Genomic DNA, 19,048 nt, shown 5'->3' with positions numbered 1-19,048 from the left:
TGGGACTGAGGGACTAGCTGTAACCGGCACTACGACGAACAACCCAGAACCAAGAAAGGGGACCTTCGGGCGCCAGAAATTACGTCACGAGGTGCCAGGCGGACCAATCACCGCACTCCCGAACCACGTGGGGGCGGAGACCTCGAGTCACGTGACCATACCAATCGCCCACGTGGGAACAGGCAGCCTCCATTCTTTGTGCTGAGAGGGGCTCCCGGGCATCGTTGGGAGGTCAGGTACCTTGTTTTAGCGCGTTTCGTGACCTTGCTTGCTGAAGGTCCTAACGCGGGCGAGCGGCTGTGTTGCTCATGTCGGGGAAGACTGGGAGAACCGCGGTCCCCAGTGTGCAAACGCCTGCGGGAGGCGGCTCGCTTCCTCTCCTTGTATTTTGATTTCACCATTTCTTTTCGGCAGGCAACGCAGAAGACACTGCTTCGGTGCTCCAGGCGCCTGAGGGCTTTAGTCACAGCGATGCCAAAGCGGGGGAAGAGAGCGCCGGCCGAAGACGGGGAAGAACCCAAGTCCGGTAAGGTGGTGAAACGAGCCCGAGCGCCCCCCTACCCCCAGGCAAGTTTAGGGCTTTACTAGACCGCCATGCAACTACGGTAAATATGGACCAAGTTACGTTGCAGGATTCCGAGAAGTTAGGGTAACTAGAGCACCTAATGAGATTATAGTTAACTCTGGTCTGAGCTTGGAAACTTTCAGCTCTTACTACTTCACTCATTTTTTAGAGCCAGAGACCAAGAAAAGTAAGGGAGCAGCAAAGAAAACTGAGAAGGAGGCCGCAGGAGAGGGCCCTGTCCTGTATGAGGACCCTCCAGATCAGAAAACCTCACCCAGTGGCAAATCTGCCACACTCAAGATATGCTCCTGGAATGTGGACGGGCTTCGAGCCTGGATTAAAAAGAAAGGTTTGGATGTGAGTACAATTCAGGATCCGGAAGTAGACTTTCCTTGATAAAGGATCAAGCATCTTGTTTCCTTTGAGTCCACTGGAAGATGTTTTTTCTCGTCCTTAGGGTTAGGGGAGGGGGGGGGTGGCCTTAAATGTCTATTGAAACCCTAATTCTGGCATTTCGTTTCGCTTTTTTTTTTTTTTAAACTAGTCTCGAATGTTGGGGGGCAGGGGAGCTTTAGCCTATCCTCAGTCCCAGTAACCAGTTAACAGCACATTGCTGTGCTTCCAGAGGCTCCAATTAGGTAGGTTTCCAGCACCCGAGCCAGGCATTCACTCAAGCACACAGTTTGTATTCTGCTGCTTGAATTCCTTCTGCACAGGGATTCTCTCCTGTGTTTGTATACCATGCAGCACATGAAACTTAAGTTTTTCCACATTTTCACTCAGTGGGTAAAGGAAGAAGCACCAGACATCTTGTGCCTCCAAGAGACCAAATGCTCAGAGAACAAACTCCCGGCTGAACTGCAAGAGCTGCCTGGACTCACCCATCAGTACTGGTCAGCTCCATCAGACAAAGAAGGGTACAGTGGTGTGGGCCTACTTTCCCGCCAGTGCCCACTCAAAGTCTCTTATGGCATTGGTGAGACCTTAATGTTTATGTATGGATGTTCTTCAGCGAACTCTACTGTCTCTTGTATCTTTTTAAAATATTTTACATTGATTTTCATTTTTATAGGTGAGGAAGAACATGATCAAGAAGGCCGGGTGATCGTAGCTGAATTTGAGTCCTTTGTCTTGGTAACAGCGTATGTTCCCAACGCAGGCAGGGGTCTGGTAAGACTGGAATACCGACAGCGTTGGGATGAAGCCTTTCGAAAGTTTCTAAAGGACTTGGCTTCCCGAAAGCCTCTTGTGCTATGTGGGGATCTCAATGTGGCTCATGAAGAAATTGACCTTCGTAACCCCAAAGGAAACAAAAAGAATGCTGGCTTTACTCCCCAGGAGCGCCAAGGCTTTGGGGAATTGCTACAGGCTGTACCACTGGCTGACAGCTTCCGGCATCTCTACCCCAACACTGCCTATGCTTACACTTTCTGGACTTACATGATGAATGCCCGCTCTAAGAATGTTGGTTGGCGCCTTGATTACTTTTTGCTGTCCCACTCTCTTTTACCTGCATTGTGTGACAGCAAGATCCGGTCCAAGGCTCTTGGCAGTGACCACTGTCCCATCACCCTTTACCTAGCACTGTGACACCCTCCTGAAGTAGCTTCAGCTTCAAGCCTGGGAATAGCCTCCTCTTCCCAGAGAAGTCCAGTGTGTTATCCCTTCTTCAGGTTATTGGTTTTGTATGTGCTCCCCTCTATTTTAAACATCAAACCAAACTTCTGGTCTCCTTTAAACAATCCAAGTGAAATAAAAAGCCCTACTTTCAGCTTCACTGATTTTGTCCCTTTGTGAATCTACATATTCCCATTTTCATGCACAAAAGTGGGAAAGGTTAGAGCCATGACATTATTTATTTACAAGCACAGGTGAATCCCTAACCTCTCCCGAGACAGTGACACTACCTCCGACCCAGAAGAAGGGATTCGGGCAAGTCCAGGATTAGGGGAACAGATCCCATATTAAATAGTTATGTATGTACACATCAGTTCCTGTAGTTCTGTACAGAGCAGTGGCTGACCCCACCCCACAGGACAGGAAATGTGGGGAGAAGAGACGGAGGGTACTGAGGCCGGAGCCAGCCCCTGGTGAAGTGCAATAGCAGCAGCAAGGTCCTAATGGTGCACAAGAGGGAGGGGAACATCCCCTCCCACTTCCCACCCCCACCCTGCCCTGGAATGTATTACGGGACAGGAATGGTTCTCAGGGAGCACATACAGGAAGGACATGGCTAGAACCATCTTTAGGATCCAGGCTTAGGGGCAATGTTGCCTATTAACCCTAAACAGCAACCCCTGGAAGAAAGCAGCCAGCCAGCAATGGTCTTACCTACCCTTCCAAATCTAAGTAAGGGACTGGTTCCTTCCTACCTCTCCCCAGGGAAAAGGGAGGCAGCTGTTTGGCTTCCTTGTAGAAGTCCAGAGAGCCTTTTGTAGTGTTACTGTTGGTACCAGGCAGCCGCCAGGCACAGACTGCATCAAGGGGCTCAGGAGAAGTTCTGGACAGGATGGCTGACCTTCATACAGCCCCAATAAAGGGCCCGACCCAAACATAGAACAGCCAACAAAATGACAAACGCCCAGGCTGCGTAGATACCTCCGTATTGCTGTGCATGCCTCCATGTACCAAACTGACAGATGAGGAAGAAGAAAAAGATGAGGTTACTTTTGTTATCTACTGTTTCAAAGTCTCAGCAATGCATTGCAAGCTTCTGTCTCTGTATCCCAACCACTTAGACCACCTTCAGCTAAACCACCTTTCCAAGATCAGGTGGTTTAGCTTCCTTCCCTTAAGCAGAAAAGTACTCTGCCATCCCAGGTATCTGCCAGCATTTCTCACACCTATGAGTGAGCCAGGATTGCTGGTAACTCATTTCTCTCCACAGTAGGAACACTGTTTTACTTCTTAGTTTATTAATTAGTGACCTTTAACTTTAGTTCACCTCTACCTAAAAATATACCCCCCACACCCTGTCATCAGACTCACTTTAGTTTGTTTTTATGTTTTTTTAAAAGGCAAGGGTCTCATGTTGGCACCCTGAGCAGCCTCAACTCCTACAGTAAGTGGCCTTGAACTCCTATCCACCACTACAGGCTGGCACCGAAATGCTCAGTTGTGCTCAGTTGCTGTGGTGATGGAGACCATACTCAGGGCATCATGCAAGCTGGGCCAATACTTTTACCAGCTAAGCCATGTTTGGAGCTGGCAACAATCTACTTCTGATTTGTATTATAGATGGGGTCTTGCTATGTAGCCTGGGCTACCTTAGAACTGCCTGTATTCTTTGATTACAGGGACATAACCCAACTCCCAGCTCTTCTACCATTCTTTAAGGTATCACCTTCTCAAATCTTAGCCTGTGGTGAGGCTGATAAAGAGGTTTACATCGAGGCTACTCACAGCAAGGCCAGTAGCAGTGACTGCCAAGAGCAAACCAAGCAAGAAGCAGCAAACACATCTCTTCCTAGGATATCTGCGCCCAATAGATGACCTGTGGGGGGCCAATAGAAATTGATATTTGGAATAGCCGTGTTGATTTTATGCCACACATCATCCAGTTACCAGTACAATTCCCTAACCACTTACACTTTCCGGCAGTGAGGGCATCGTGCCAACGTTCGGTCTGTGAATTCTGTCCACTATGGAAAAAGAAAAACAACCGTAGAAAGAAGGTTCTCTTTAATGAGAACCCCAAAGCAAGGGGGAGGATGAAAAACGAGAAATAGGACAGTCTTTTTCAGGATTTATTACTATTCCTAGTACTTGCCTCCTCCAGGGTTTCCCAATATCCCTCCTCACCAGAAATGTATTCTTGCAATGTCCACAGATGACCCTGACACCCATTGGCTGTGGTTCTGGACTCAGAGGTCCTGGATGCACAGGCCCTAGGTTGATGATTCTTTTGCTATACAGGGGGAAAAGTATAAAATTCTTAATTCTAGTTGGATCTGATGACACACCGAGTCCCAGCACTTAGGAGGTGTAGGCAGGATGACTAGGAATTCAAAGTGCTACTGCACAGGTCATCCTGCCTCCGCTTCTCAGGCGCTGGGATTGAATATAGGCATGCACCACCTTGCCCAACTCCGGTTTTTGTTTTGTTTTGTTTTACATTTTTTCTTTTTGCTTTACAACTTTCCCTAAGTATGGCCTTCTCATCTCAGGTCTCTTACCAGTAGGGCCGAGGGCAGGCAATCCGCTGAGAAGTCACTTTGCAGATAAGGAGACAATTACAGGGGCAACGGACATACTTCTTTCCTGGAGGTGCATTCTTGATGGGCTAGAGAACAATGAATAAAGGAACAATGGGTATCAGCAGAGAAGCCCATTATCCCAGTCCTCTGCAAGAACATTACTGAGAAAGAAGGAATCAGACATTTGAGATATACAAATGTTGCCAGCAGAGTAGAGTGTGTCTGAGGCTGAGGCAGGACGATTGCAAAGTCTGAGGGGAACCTGGGTCATTGTGAGACTGTTTCAAAAAAGCAGAGAACCCCAAAATACAAAAATCAAAAGCAACTACAACTGCCAGTGAGAACTACACTTTAGGATCCAGGCAAGGTCAAAAAGTGAGAGCTGGTGAACATTATTTTTGGTGAATGGCTTCTAAAGAAATGGCTGCTGCAAGATCCAGGAACTGAAAGTAGGTTTCATGAATAGTTCTTGAACAGGGTCTAGAACCAGAAAGAGGATCCAGGAAACAAGGCCCATTTTGCATAGTTGCAACTCACAGTGGCTTCGTTGCAGACACCACATTTGACTACATGCTGATGCATCTTGCCTTCCACGTTGATCGGAGACTGACAGACTCGACAGGTAATCACGGGGGCACTCCCGCTATCCGGGCTAGTCAAGGGCGAGTAGGGGGGTGGGTCCTCTCCAGGCAACACGGCTGGACGCCCCTCAGGGAACGGGGGAAATGCTGAAGAGGAAGCAGATAAACCCAAATCATCATTCTGACACTTCCCACCGATGCTCCACGGAGGTGGGGAACCCTCTGAGTAAGCTCGACCGGCTTCTCACAATCAGCGTTCAGATCAGCTTCCTTAAACCCCGCTTTCGTGCCAGGCTGAGGCAGTGATTGCGGACCAAGGATGCCTCGCTCCCTGACAGGTGCCAAGGTGCCACACCTGGGCAGAAGCAGGCTCCGCCCCCTGACCCGATCCGCCCCTAGGCCTGGGTGCACCTCAGACCTCCGGCTTACCCTGGGGCGGGGCATGTTTACCGGCTCCGTACGGAGGTGCGGAGGGCGTCAGGCCTCCACCAGGCCCAGTCGCGCTCCCGCCCGGGCCCGCTAAGCCATTGCCACCAGCGCCGCCATCGCCGGCCTCGGAGAGCAGCGGGGAGCGCTCTCCGTCTGCCGCCATGGCGACTCCCGCTCGGTCAGCGACCAGCTCCCGCCGCCGCCGCCGCCGTCGCTACCGGGTCCCTAAGGCGCCTGCGCGCCGCGTTCAGCCGCAGCCAGTGCCGCCCCGCTCACGTGATAGGGCGGCCCCGCCCCTCTGCACTGTCATTCGTGGACGTGAAACCGTGCCCGGTTTGTAAGGGAGCGTTTCTTCACCATTGGGGAGAGACATGTCACGTCACTGTCACATGACCTTCTCGTAGCTGCTGAGTCCGTAAACACTGCACGTGACTAGAAGTTGTGCGAGCTATTGGAAGTGCGGCCATCGCGCTACCTCCGGCCCAGGTGGGCGGCTGCCCCACACGCGTCACGTGCCCAGCCTGTCGCGTGAGTCGTTCTTCATTGGTCCCAAGTCCCCCGTGGGACGCAACTCTATTGGCCCAAATTTAGCGCCAGAACGCGAGGGCGGCTGCAATACCTACTGACTGGCATGGCTGGTATCCTGGCCTTCAGTGAACCGCGGGAGCCGCCCTAAGACATGGACGAGAATTGTGAAGCCACGAGGAACTTGGGGGCCTAGCACTCTTGTCTGGTTTGGCACAAGGGCCCCGAGTTCAGCCCGCAGCTTCGCCTAATAGTGGTGATGTGGCCGCGTATGCCTGTAAATGCAACACTTGGGGCGATGAGTTAGGAAAGGGACTTTCAGGGCAGCCTCGGTAACCGAGAGATACACTGAACAACACAAGGAGAAACAGAATACAAGAGGGCGGGCCGCTGGAGAGATGCATTAGTGGTTAAGAGAACTTTCTGCCCTTTCAAAGGAGCCTGGTTTGAGTCCTAAGGCCGTTGCTACCTGTAACTCTAGCTCCAGGGGATCGTGCACCCGGCAGCCACACACACGTGGCTTATGTGCGTGTGCACATACACAAATATAAAAATAAAGTCACCCAAAGTTAAAAAACAGAAGGTCACAGTGTAGGGCTGGTTCTAGATGTACAAAAAAATTAAAAGTAGGGGATATATCTCAGTGGTAGAGCACTTGCCTAGCGCAATTATGCCCTGGCTTTCAATCCTAGCATGCACTCCCCCCACCAACCCCCCAAAACAATGTAGGGAGAAAAGAACCAATTTCATACTCTGAAGGGTCAAATAAATGAGTATATATGTGTGTGTAATATATATAAATACATACATACATATATATGTGTGTGTGTAATATATATACATACATATATGTGTGTGTAATATATACATATATGTGTGTGTGATATATATTTAATTATATATATGAGAATAAATGGTTTATGTATTTACTATTCATTCATTTGTCATTTGGCCTCTAGGTGACGTTTTTGTTATAGGATAAATATAGGGATGCAGACCAGAAATTAAATGAAGTAAATGTTAGCCAATAGGTCGGATATTTTCTGACAAGTATGTGAGTATTGAAGGAGGTACATGAAGATGGATGAATTCTTTGACATCTTTTTGTGCGGTGTCTTGAGACAGGCTCTATGTGACCCAAGCTCTACTAGGACTAATGATTCCACTACTGCAAGCCTCTGAATTCTGTGATTACAGGCTTGAAACATGATACCCAGTTTAGATACAGATACCACCATCTTGTCTTTAAACCTCTTTCAGTCTTAGACAGATCTGGGAATGGGTTCAGAAAAGACAATTGCTCTGTTAGTGTTTTTATGACAATGCTGTGTTGGTTTTTTTTTGTTTTTTTTTTTAAGGGTCTTAGAAAATTTTTTGTAGAAAAGATTGTTTTACAAATTGCATTCATTTGTTTGTTCATTTTCAAGACAGGGTCTTACTGTGTAGCCCTGGCTGCTCTGAAGCTCACTGTGTAGATCAGGCTGGCCTCAAGCTCACAGATAATCACCTGCCTCTGCTTCCCAACTAGTGGGATCAAAGGCATTTACTACTACAGTTAGCCTACGTGTGTGTGTGTGTGTGTGTGTGTGTGTGTGTGTGTGTGTACATGTACTCACTTGTTTAGAAGTCAGTGGACAAATTTTGTGAATTGGTTCTTTTCTACCACGTGGGTCCTGGTGATTGAACACATATTGTTAAGTTTGACAACAAGCAAACTTTCTGAGCCACCATGCCAGCCCCTATGTATTTATTATTATGCAAGTGTGTACTTATCTGCATGAGTTTATGTGTACCAAATATATACAGGATCCTGCTGAGGCCAGAGGAGGTTGTTAGAATACCTTAAACTGGTGTTACAGGAAGCTTCAAAGTGCTGAGTGGTTACTGGGAGTGGAACTTAGGTCCTCTGTAAGAACAAGCATTCTTTACTGCTGAATCATCTCGTCAGCCTTTTCTATAATCCCTGAGTGCCAAGACTTTCTTGGAAGGAGGCACTACTTAGTCTAAAGGTGGAGTAATCACTCACTACTTATCTTAAACAATAAATGTGTTGGGAGGAATTCCTAATAGTCTGGTCTTTTATTATTGCCACTATTCACAGAGGGAGAAGCTCAGATGGGATATATAATAGCAACTCATGGGACAAAGGAAATCCCTTTGATAGACATTAGAAGGCAGGGGTCTCTGAGATAGGAGAGGAGTTCTGCATTTAGCAGACTGGTGAAGATGCTAGACTAGATAGAAGGTCACCATTTAGAAAGTTAATCCTCTTGTCCCACCATACCTCTGGGGCTGCTACCATAGCAGACTAGCAGTTTAGGAGAGATGTTAGAAGGACATAAAGTGGTGGATCCCCTCTAGAGAGATGTCTGTGATATAATGTTGCCTACAGTTCTGGGCAAAGAGCACCCTAGGAAAATTCAGATTAATGAAGTTAGTCATTCTCTCAAGTGACAATATAGTTTGGTAGTGATCAGATATGACATACCTAGAAAACAACGTAATTTGTGAGAAAGGACATAAAGGTGATAGAAAACGTATCAACATAAAGGGATAGCTCTTCTGGTCTTTAGGTAGATTAGATAGATAGATAGATAGATAGATAGATAGATAGATAGATGATAGATAGGTAGATATCCTATACATACACATTTAATTTGTTTGCATGTCTGTGTTTGTACTACTTTCCTGCCTATTGCCTGCAGAGGCCAGAAGAGGACACCAGATCCCCTGGAACTGGATTACAGATGGTTGTTGAAACTGGTTTCTCTGGAAGAGTATCAAGTGTGCTAACTGCTGAGTCATCTATCCAGCTTTGCTTTTTTGGGGGGTCTTTAGTCACCTGGTAGGTGACAGACAACCCCCCAAACAGTGACATAGTCTTTTTTTTTTTTTTTTTTTTTTTTTTGGTTTTTTCGAGACAGGGTTTTCTCTGTATAGCTCTGGCTGTCCTGGAACTCACTCTGTAGACCAGGCTGGCCTCGAACTCAGAAATTCGCCTGCTTCTGCCTCCCAAGTGCTGGGATTAAAGGTGTGCGACATAGTCTCTTGATTCTGTAATGTTCTCTGAGTGGTTCTTTGATCATCTCATTTGAGCTTCCTCATGACCGCACAGAAGATGACTGGAAACAGCTCATTGGCCAGAGATGGCTTCACTCATGTAGGTGATCGTTTTGAGTGTCAGATTGCCCTGGCTTCTTTGGAGCATGGTGCAACAGATGATAGTGAAAGAGTTAAGGATAAAGAGGAAGTTACCAAGCATCACTAGGCTAAAGCACCTGCACAATCTCATCTTTACTATATTCACAGTAAGGCATGGTCCCTGTCTGTACTCAGTGTAATAAATTAGACTCCCCATCCTAGCCCCCCTCAGTGTTTTTGAGACAGGGTCTTCTTATGTAGGCCAGATTGATCTTGAACTCTTTGTGATCTTCCTGTTGAAGCTTCTCCAGTGCTGGGATCACAGGTCTGCACCAACACATCTAATAGACTTTACTTGATGAGAGGTACTGTAGTTTTTTACTTTTTACCCATTTTCTGCCCTCTTCTTATTTCCCCTTTCCTCTCTTCCCTTCCTCTATAAGAATAGTGAGCAGGTGTTTGTTTGTTTGTTCATTTGTTTTTGTAGATCAGGCTGGCTTTGAACTCATTGAGATCTACCTGCTTCTGCCTCCCAAGGGCTGGAATTAAAGAGTCCTGTCCTCTTCTTCCTCCTCTTCCTCCACTTCCTCCTCTTTGAGTATGCACTCTTTTTTTAAAAATATATTTATTTTTGCCTGCATGTATGTCTGTGCACCATGTGCATGCAGTACCAGAGAAGGTCAGAAGAGGGCACCAAATATCCTGGAACTAGAGCTACAGACAGTGCATCACTACCATGTTGGTGCTGGGAATCAAACTCAGATTCCCTACAGAACAGCCAATGCTTTTGGTTTTTTGTTTGTTTCGTTTGCTTTGTTTTTTGAGGCAGGGTTTTTCTATATAGTCCTGGCTGTCCTGAAGCTCCATATGTAGACCAGGTTTTCTTCTAACTCACAGAGGTCTACCTGCTTCTGCCTCCTGAGTGCTAAGATTAAAGGTGTGCATCACCATTGCCTGGCTCAGTTTTTAATCATAAGCCAGTCCCAACCTTTGTTCTTGAGACAGGCTCTCTCTCTTTCTGACTTGGGCTTGCTTATTAGATACTGGATTATAATTAAGGACTACCATGCTTGGCTTTTCTGTGTGAGTCCTGGGGATCAAATGTGGGTTCTCGTGCTTGAGCAGCAAGCACTTTACTGACTGAGCTGCACTCGAAACCCAATTGCTTTCATATCTCCAGGTCACAAAATTCCAGTACTGATGTGGAAATCCAAACTCTGCATAGTATAATCATCAGAACTGAGATTGAAGTGGGAATAAAAATCCAGGTTTAATGTTTTATACTTGTAATATGGTAGCCAGATTGAAAATAGTAGGAGCACATGCCACTACTCAGAGGTACATTTGGGGTCCCAATCCACAGAATTGAGCCTGGACAACACAGTGAGATGCTATCTTAGAAGGAAGTGGAGAAGGGAAGCAGCAAGGTGGGGGAGGGGGGTCGATGGAGGTAGGTTACTGTCCTACATTTACCTTAAAATGTCATAGAGTAAACTGGATTTGGTAGAACATGCCTGTAATCCCAGCATTTGGGAGATTGGCAGGAAGACCAGGTGTCGAGGCCCAAGCTGCCCCGAATTTGGGGGCCAGAAATGTCTCAGACCGTTCTGTCAGTGTTGAAACCTGCACTGACAAAAGCCTTGGGGGCTAAATTGTTCCGGCTTGTACTACCCCAAGCTGCTCAGGTCTGTGGGTCGGGGTTCAGCAAGAGAGAGAGTGAGGATAGACTCAAGGAATGGAGACCAGACAGATTGTTATTCAATCCCATTTATTCTTCAGTCTTTCTTCTCTCCAAGTCCAACTCTTGAGTTCCTAGTCCCTAGTGCCTCCAATTTCCAGGTTTCTTTCTCCAAGTGCTAAGTGCCTAATGTCTAATTTCAAGTTCTTCTTCCAAGTGCCAAGTGCCTAATACCTAATGCTCTGTAACTACTCCAAATTGTACTGTCCTAATGCCTAATTCCTACTTTCAAGTTGTACTCTAAGTTGTTCTCTTCCGAGTGTCTAATGTCTACTCCTACTCCAAGTGGTACTCTCTGATATGTCTGATTCTCAGTTCCTCTCTTCTGTCTGCCTCTCGCCTTTTATATGTCTCACATCTAAGCCACGCCTCTAAGTCACGAATTTAATCATGCCCTTGGGTCTTGTCTCTAAATCAGATCTCTAAGTCACACCCTTAAGTCACACACCTTTAAGTTTCACACACCCAAGGGAAAATCCTGGGTATCTAAAGCAAGATGTTATCAGAGTGTGCTCAGCTGTTGTAGGCTAATGCAATCAAGTCTCTGGTCAGGGTATATGGCTGCAAGGATGATAGCCGCCTTTTTTCGGCTCCCCACAACCAGGAGTTCTAGGTTATCCTCTGCTATATATAGCAAAATCAAGGCCAGCCCCAGAAACATTGTCTCAAAACAAGAAAATCCCCAAATAACAAAATATACCAGACCTTCAATGTATTCATCTTCTTTATTGTTTTGAAGACTGAAAACCAAGGTCAAGGGGTAAAAGGGTTTCCTTTTTAAAATTTCTTTTAGATTTATTTTATTTGTGTGTATGTGTCCATATATGTGTGGATCTATGCCACCTGTGTGCAGGTGCCCTCTGAGGCCAGAGGAGAGTATGGATTCCCCTGGAGCTAGAGTTAGAGTAGGTTGTGAAACCAACAGACATGGATGCAGAGAACTAAACTCAAATCCTCTGGAAAAGCATCAAGAGCTCTTCAGCACTGAGCCATCTCTCCAGCCCCCAGTATTACCCTGTTTTACAACAAATTTATGTTATTATGTATGAGTTACTTGAAATTGAATTATCTTCACCAAGTCACCCTGAGGAAGTTGTATGCATCCATCTTCTACTGCCAATAAACAATAGGGACAAGCAAGGACACTCTTTCTCACCAAGAACTGCTGTGGTGGGAAGCCTTCACCATACAGAGCCACACCACTTAACTATCCTGCAGAAAGCCCCTCCCTGTTCCCAGACACTTGCAGCTAAGCTAAGCCAGCATTCCGGACTCCTTGGCCCCCAGCTCATCATAGGGCAGTGTAGTCCCCCTCTGTTCCTGACTCCCATGTGGTTTCCAGCTGCGACTAGACGCCTGGGAGTTAGGGAACTCCAGCTTCAGCCTCAGCCTGCATTGTTTCTCACCCAGGCCGAGGTCCCCATCTTAGGCTGTGTTCTCCCAATCCCTGAGCAGTGTATCAGAGCTTCCTGCAAGCCCAGCCTCTGATGGCGACATAGGGTGACGTGCCGCATAGAGCTCTGCGTTTCGTCTACCCAAGTGGAACTCAAAACCACATCCAACCACTTTCCTAATCCAATATTGCAAAGTCCACATTCCACCAACCACAGTACGTTAGACCTGTGACAGTAATGCACCATTTCTGGTATCAACCTCTGTCTTAGTCAGGGTTCTATTGCTGTGAACAGACACCATGACTAAGGCATATCTTATAAAAGAAAGTTTTTAATTGGAAGCTTGCTTACAGTTTCAGAAGCTTAGTTCATTATCATCAAGGCAGGGAGCCAGATGGTATCCAGGTGTGGTGTTGGAGAGCTACATCTTGATCTTCAAGATGGGGTGGGAGGACACAGAGGGGATGGGAGGACACAGAGAGAGATCATGGGCTTAACATGGGCTTAACATGGGCTTTTGAAACCTCAAAACCCACACCCAGTGATATACTTCCACCAGCAAGACCACACCTCCTAATTCTTCTATTCCGTTTAAACAGTCCACTTCTTGCTGGCTAAGCATTCAGATATATGAGCCTTTTGGGGCCATTCTTATTCAAACCACCACGTTGGGTGTGACTGATTCCCTCAATAAGAGCAGCCTTCATGATCTAACACCTCTCCCTCCTTGTGACGTTATTTCGTTAATGGCAGTTTATAACGTGTTTGTTGCCGTTTTCCTCTTAATCTAGCTAGCTTCCAAATAATTGAGTCTGAACTATTATATTTATTTAATAAGCTTTAAGGGCACAACAGCGGAGCAGTATTGCTCTATTTTGATCCTCTAATCTGGCTAGCTTCCAGTTAATATCCTAGTTGATTCTTGCATTTCAGTACTGATCTAGCTTTCTGAAATCCAAGTGTTTTCTCATGGTGTCTCTTCGACTCTCTTCCTGTGGCTAATCCCCACCTCCTCTCTCCTCCTCCTCCCTCCCATCCCCTGGCTGGGAGGAAGTCCTGCCCTATTCTCTTCTCTGCTCAGTCATTGGCTGACCAGCTTTTTTTTTTTTTTTTTGACAAATCAGAGAATAAATGGGGAGCAATTCTTACACAATATCGAGGAGGGAGATACTTAGGATAAAGATTACAACCAGATATGAGGTCACAGAAATCAGCATTTGAGTAATACATGGATAATCTTTACACAATGCATAATAACATTATGCCTACATTATTTAACTTAATTACTTCTTTAAAAGTATCATCCTGATGGTACAGACCTGTATTTGAAAGGCTAAGACAGGAGGATGACTTGAATGGGCATCAGTGAGTCAGTCTAAAGCCAACATGGGTAACATAGTGAAACTGTCTCAAAACAAAAGTGAAGGGCTGAGGACAGAGCTCAGTAGTAGAGGGCTTGCCCAACATATACAAGGCTTTGGGTTCAATCTTCAGTAATAGGGTACCACCTTGATGCTCCATGGTGCTGCCATGTGCTCCACTCTCCTCTGAGTTGGTGGTTTATTGACTTCATTTCCAGACTAAAGAACACTTTTGAGGAGCCAGAGGGATGGTTCAGTGATTAAGAGAGGGTATGCACTGCTCTTGCAGAGGACTCAGGTTCTCTGCATCCACATCAGGCAGCTAGCAACTGCCTGTAACTCTTTCCCCACAGGATCCAACATCCCCGGTTTCCATAAGCAACTGTGTACACTTCCTCCCCACAAATATATACACATGAAGCTAAAATATATATTTTGGAGACAGGGTCTCTCTATGGAGCCCTGGCTATCCTGGAGCTCTGTGAAGATAAGGCTAGCCTCACAGAGATCCACCTACCTCTGCCCATGGAGTATTTGGATTAGGGCATGTGCCACCATGCCTGGCATAAAATAAATATTTAAGACATGATTCTGTAATATGTAGAGTGAAGTAGTTCAGATGGGATAGAGCGGGAATTTCTCTGAGTTTGTGCTCTCTTGTGTTTCATATCTTTTATGAATGTTAGTTCTTCCCTTTTTCTTTAAGGAGTAGTCAGCCTCCCTCTTTAGGTCCATTCTTTGGGGTCAAAGATGTCAGATTATTTCTTAATGTCTATCCAGTTATTCCAGGGATTAAGTGAGGCAAAAATGGAGAAATGAAATAAAAGAACAAAGAGTGATACTTTCAACAACAAAATAAGCTAAAATAATATCTTAATTTTAGTAGTTGGAGAAATATTGGTGGTAGTGTGCATAAATAATATTTGATGTGAAGAAACTATTTTGTGGTTTATAAAGGATAAGAGATAACAGTTGAGGGAAGTATTAAGCAAGTTTCTCATGAAAAGAATCTGGGGATTCTTTTCTTTTGAAATGGGGTCTTGTATAGTTCAGGCTAGCCTCCAACCTATTTGTAGCTAAGAATGACCTTGAATTTCTGAACCTTCTGTCTTTCTGTTCCAACTTCTGGGCTCACAGACATGCACCACCAGACCTAGTTTTATGTTGTGTTGAGGACTGAGCCCAGGGCTTTATGCAACTGGACAGATACTCTATCGTTGAGCTAGATCTCAGCCCTTGAGATTCTTCTGTTTGGGTTTTTGAGACAGGGTTTCTCTGTGTAACCCTGGCTGTCCAGGAACTCACCCTGTAGACCAGGCTGGGCTTGATTGAACTCAAGAGATCCTCTTGCCTCTGCCTCCCAAGTGCTGGGATTAAAGGTATGTGCCACCACTTGTGATTATGTTGTCATAATTTTATTAAATGCAAATAGCCACATGGCTATTCTGAGTATTGTGGGATTCTAGATGATGCTGATTAACTAAATGAACTACTGATTTTTCTTTGCATCTGATTTAAGGTTGGGTGGATATCACAAGATAAGAAAAGAGACAACAGGAAATAGTCAACATTTACTGTGTGTTTATTATAAGTATAGTGCCAGGTGCTAAACAAAACACGTAACCATATTATATGATCCTTGTAAGAGTAGCAAAACCAAAAACTTCTAATCATTTTCCAGATGAGAAAAATTTAGGCATAAGAATTTTATTGGGGATGGATGACATAGTTGGTAGGCAAAGGGTAGAGAAAGAACTCATATATAGGTAGTTTGTATTAACATTACTATTCATTTATATTGTATAAACTCAGGAGTAAGGTTACAGCATAGTGACTGGGACCATGATTCTCAAATTCTGTGTCATAATGGAGATTCCTGCAGGTACCATTATGTAAATGTAACTTTTGTTCTCTAGTGGTAATTGTCCCTCTTACTGCCTCAATCTGCTAACCTATGCCTAGTCCTGGCAGCTCTGCACAATCTAATCTAGGTCTAGAATGTTTTCAGTTTCTGAGACTTGCTGCTGAATAAGACTTGCTGACTTTTTCTTTCTGAACTCTGGGTGGCTAGTTAACTCAGCTGTTCTGGCTCAAACTCCTCACCATGATTCAATCTGGTTTCTCTGGGCTACTCCTGAATTGCTCTGCTTGACTCAAACTATCTCTGTCAATTTGTTCTAATCTTCTGGCTCCTTCTCATTCTCTGGCTCATTCTATCTTCACCTGTGTCTAGTTTGTTCTCTCTCTGCACCCTGTCTCTGTACAAACTGTCACTGCCCCTTGAGTAGCTTCCCTTTCCTCTCAGGAGAGTTGGGTGTATCCTATTCTATCAAATCTTTCTCTGATTCATCACTTTGTCTGCTCAATTAGAAGTCACTTGCAAACATGGGTGCTTCATTCTACAAACTAACTTTACAGTCATTGTTTGAGATTAAAGGTGTTCACTATATTCCAGTCAGAGGGATTAAAGGTATGTGCTAAGGCAGAACCACACCACAACTAGAAACAGCCTTTTTCAGTAAATAACCCAACCTCAGTGTGCTCACAGTATGATAAAATAACATTTCCTCCTTTTTATCTAAGCTAAAAATTGTACATAGTTTAACTTTTTTATAATAGAAACAATTATTGATCCCATAATCTTAACCATCTGAATGTCCTTATGAAGATCCCTTAATGAGACAATCCTTCATAACTGTAGTCCTGACCATCTGGCTTCGCAAATGTCTATTTCAGCATCAAGGTTTTCAGTCTGCCAGTCTGATGAAGCTGACCTTTTTCAACCGGTTTGTTGAGCTGTTTCTGTGCAGGAGGGATCTGTTTTCTGCATCATCTGCATTGCTGTCTTTCTTTGTCTCTTCCTTGAATTCTGCCTTTCACGGGGAAGCTTCTCGTGTTCAAATCTGATCTTTATGAATTTTGATGGAACCCACAGTCTTTCAGAGGCAGAGGCTCTTCCCCAATTTAACACATTCCCTGAATTCCATTCTGATAGTAAAACATCTTTAAAGTTTACAAGTTGATCTAATTCAATAGTTTTCCTACACCATTAGGTAATTTTAAATACTTTTAAAATCTATGTACTTTCAATTCATAGTATGAATTAATTTATTTATTTGAGACAGACTCTCACTTTGTAGCTTAAGCTGTCCTCAAACTTCTGGGTTCCAATGATTCTTTTGCCTCAGCCTTCCCGGTAGCTAGAGTTCAAACCAGTGCCAACATTCTGCATATGCACACACACACACACACACACACACACACACACACACACACTCATATATAGCAGTGTTGAAGATAGAATCTAAGGTGTCATGCATGCTAGGAAAGCACTCTGATCTTGAGACTAACCCTCAGATCCAGAATACGTTTATAAATCAAAAAAGGGCTATTTATAGAAGATCCTGCTGATTAACAGTAAGTACTGTTCAAACTCAGCATGGAACAAGAAATGGAGTAGTCATTTAGGGTTTTTGTTTTTGTTTTTTTTGTTTTTTTTTTTTTTTTTTTTTTTTTAAGATTTTATTTATTTATGAGTTCACTGTAGCTGTCTTCACACATACCAGAAGAGGGCATCAGATCCCATTACAGGTGGTTGTGAGCCACCATGTGGTTGCTGGGAATTGAACTCAGGACCTCTGGAAGAGCAGTCAGTGCTCTTAACCACTGAGCCATCTCTCCAGCCCCCATTTAGGGTTTTAATGTTTGGAAAACTGTGTGGTTCCAAGAAGTTCACATACCTATTAGCTGACTATTTGTAATTATTTACAAAGAAAATGAAGCCAGGCATGGTAATGTATGCATTTAATCACAAAGCTCAGACTAAGATTAGTTCCAAAACAGAGGCAGGAGGATCTCTGTGAGTTTGAGACTAGCCTGGTCTACTTAGTGAGCTCAAGGCCAGCCAGAGCTATACAGTGAAACATTACCTTAAAACAAACAGCAAAAATGTTCAAGCTGAGCATAGTGGTACATACCTTTAATCCCTATACTTTGGAGATTTCAGCAAGAAGACCAAAAGTTCAATTTTTCTAGCTCTGGCTGTACAATTTTTAAGAGAATAAGACAGCTTAGACTACAGAAAAAAAAAGCCTCGTCTTTTTTTCTCTTTCCTTTTTTTCGTTTCTTTGCTTTTTTTTTTTTTTTTTTCTTTTTTGAAACATGGTCTTTCTAAGTTGTCTGGCTGTCCTGGAACTCTTTGTAGACCAGATTAGCCACAAATCAGAGTCCCCTGTTTCTACTCCCAAATTCTGGGATTAAAGGCATGTGCTACCATGAATGGCCCTAATGTTTCAAAAAAGCCTAATAGTGATAATAATTTAAACCAATCAACAATAAAAATTTACTGCTGGGTGTGGCTGAGCATGCTTTTAATCCCAGCACTCAGGACAGAGTTCCAGGACACAAAGAAACCCTGTCTTTAAAACAAAACAAAACCCCACAAACAAAAACCACAAAAAAATTAAAAATTAAGAGCTGAAGAGATCTCTCAGTGGTTATGAGCACTGGCTGTTCTTCCAGAAGTCCTGAGTTCAATTCCTAGCACCCATATGGCAGCTGACACCTGTGTGTGACCCCATCTGCAGGAGTTCTGACACTTCCACACAGATACACATGCAGGCAAAGCATCAATGCACATAAAAAAAATAAGTAAATAAAACAAAAAGTTAAACAAACAAACGTAGATATTTCCTTGGACTGATTCTTTTTTTTTTTGTTTGTTTTTCTTTTTCTTTGAGACAGCACAGACTGGCCCAGGCCAGCTTTAATCTATACAATCCTTCTGTATCAACCTTTACCGGTATTGGGATTACAGAAAGGAGCTACACCCAGCTGCTTCTGCTGCTGCTGCTGCTGCTGCTGCTGCTGCTGCTGCTGCTGCTGCTGCTGCTGCTGCTGCTGCTACTGAGACAGGATCTCACTAAAAGCAGCCCAGGCTGGCCTGGATCTCAGAGATCCTCTGCTTTGGCCCTGAGTGTTGGAGATTAAAGGTGTGTACTACCACACTAAACTTTCCAGCAATTAATTATTTTCACTCTTACGCTCACCCCACTAAAACTGGTGCACAGTTAATGCTCAATAAATATTTTTTAAGAGAATAAGAAAAACAGTTTTGGA

The 19,048-nt window shown here is 44.6% G+C and overlaps 2 protein-coding genes across 6 annotated transcripts; one reads left to right on the top strand and one right to left on the bottom strand.

Moving 5' to 3' along the window:
* The first annotated feature begins 98 nt into the window (after nt 1-98).
* Apex1 (apurinic/apyrimidinic endodeoxyribonuclease 1) lies at nt 99-2,342 on the top strand. Of its 2 annotated transcripts, none has more exons than XM_034497544.2 (5): nt 99-231; nt 415-526; nt 735-922; nt 1,349-1,541; nt 1,638-2,342. In XM_034497544.2, the coding sequence occupies exons 2-5, from the start codon at nt 472-474 to the stop codon at nt 2,153-2,155; spliced, it is 954 nt and encodes a 317-aa protein (XP_034353435.1). In that variant the 5' UTR covers nt 99-231; nt 415-471; the 3' UTR covers nt 2,156-2,342. The 2 variants fall into 2 exon arrangements, with proteins under 2 accessions (XP_034353435.1, XP_034353436.1); XM_034497545.2 differs by having other exon boundaries at nt 114-236.
* A 60-nt stretch (nt 2,343-2,402) lies between these two features.
* On the bottom strand, nt 2,403-6,171 carry Pip4p1 (phosphatidylinositol-4,5-bisphosphate 4-phosphatase 1). Of its 4 annotated transcripts, none has more exons than XM_034497546.1 (7): nt 5,772-6,171; nt 5,299-5,489; nt 4,741-4,847; nt 4,367-4,472; nt 4,154-4,206; nt 3,968-4,058; nt 2,403-3,197 (listed from the first exon to the last, which is right to left on the bottom strand). In XM_034497546.1, the coding sequence occupies exons 1-7, from the start codon at nt 5,932-5,934 to the stop codon at nt 3,054-3,056; spliced, it is 855 nt and encodes a 284-aa protein (XP_034353437.1). In that variant the 5' UTR covers nt 5,935-6,171; the 3' UTR covers nt 2,403-3,053. The 4 variants fall into 4 exon arrangements, with proteins under 4 accessions (XP_034353437.1, XP_034353438.1, XP_034353440.1 ...); XM_034497547.2 differs by having other exon boundaries at nt 5,793-6,034; XM_034497549.2 differs by lacking the exon at nt 4,367-4,472 and having other exon boundaries at nt 5,793-6,036.
* Nucleotides 6,172-19,048: the final 12,877 nt, after the last annotated feature.

This window comes from Arvicanthis niloticus, chromosome 3 (assembly GCF_011762505.2).
Source record: "Arvicanthis niloticus isolate mArvNil1 chromosome 3, mArvNil1.pat.X, whole genome shotgun sequence".
NCBI lineage: Eukaryota > Metazoa > Chordata > Mammalia > Rodentia > Muridae > Arvicanthis > Arvicanthis niloticus.
This window is presented reverse-complemented; position numbering and strand designations above follow the sequence as displayed.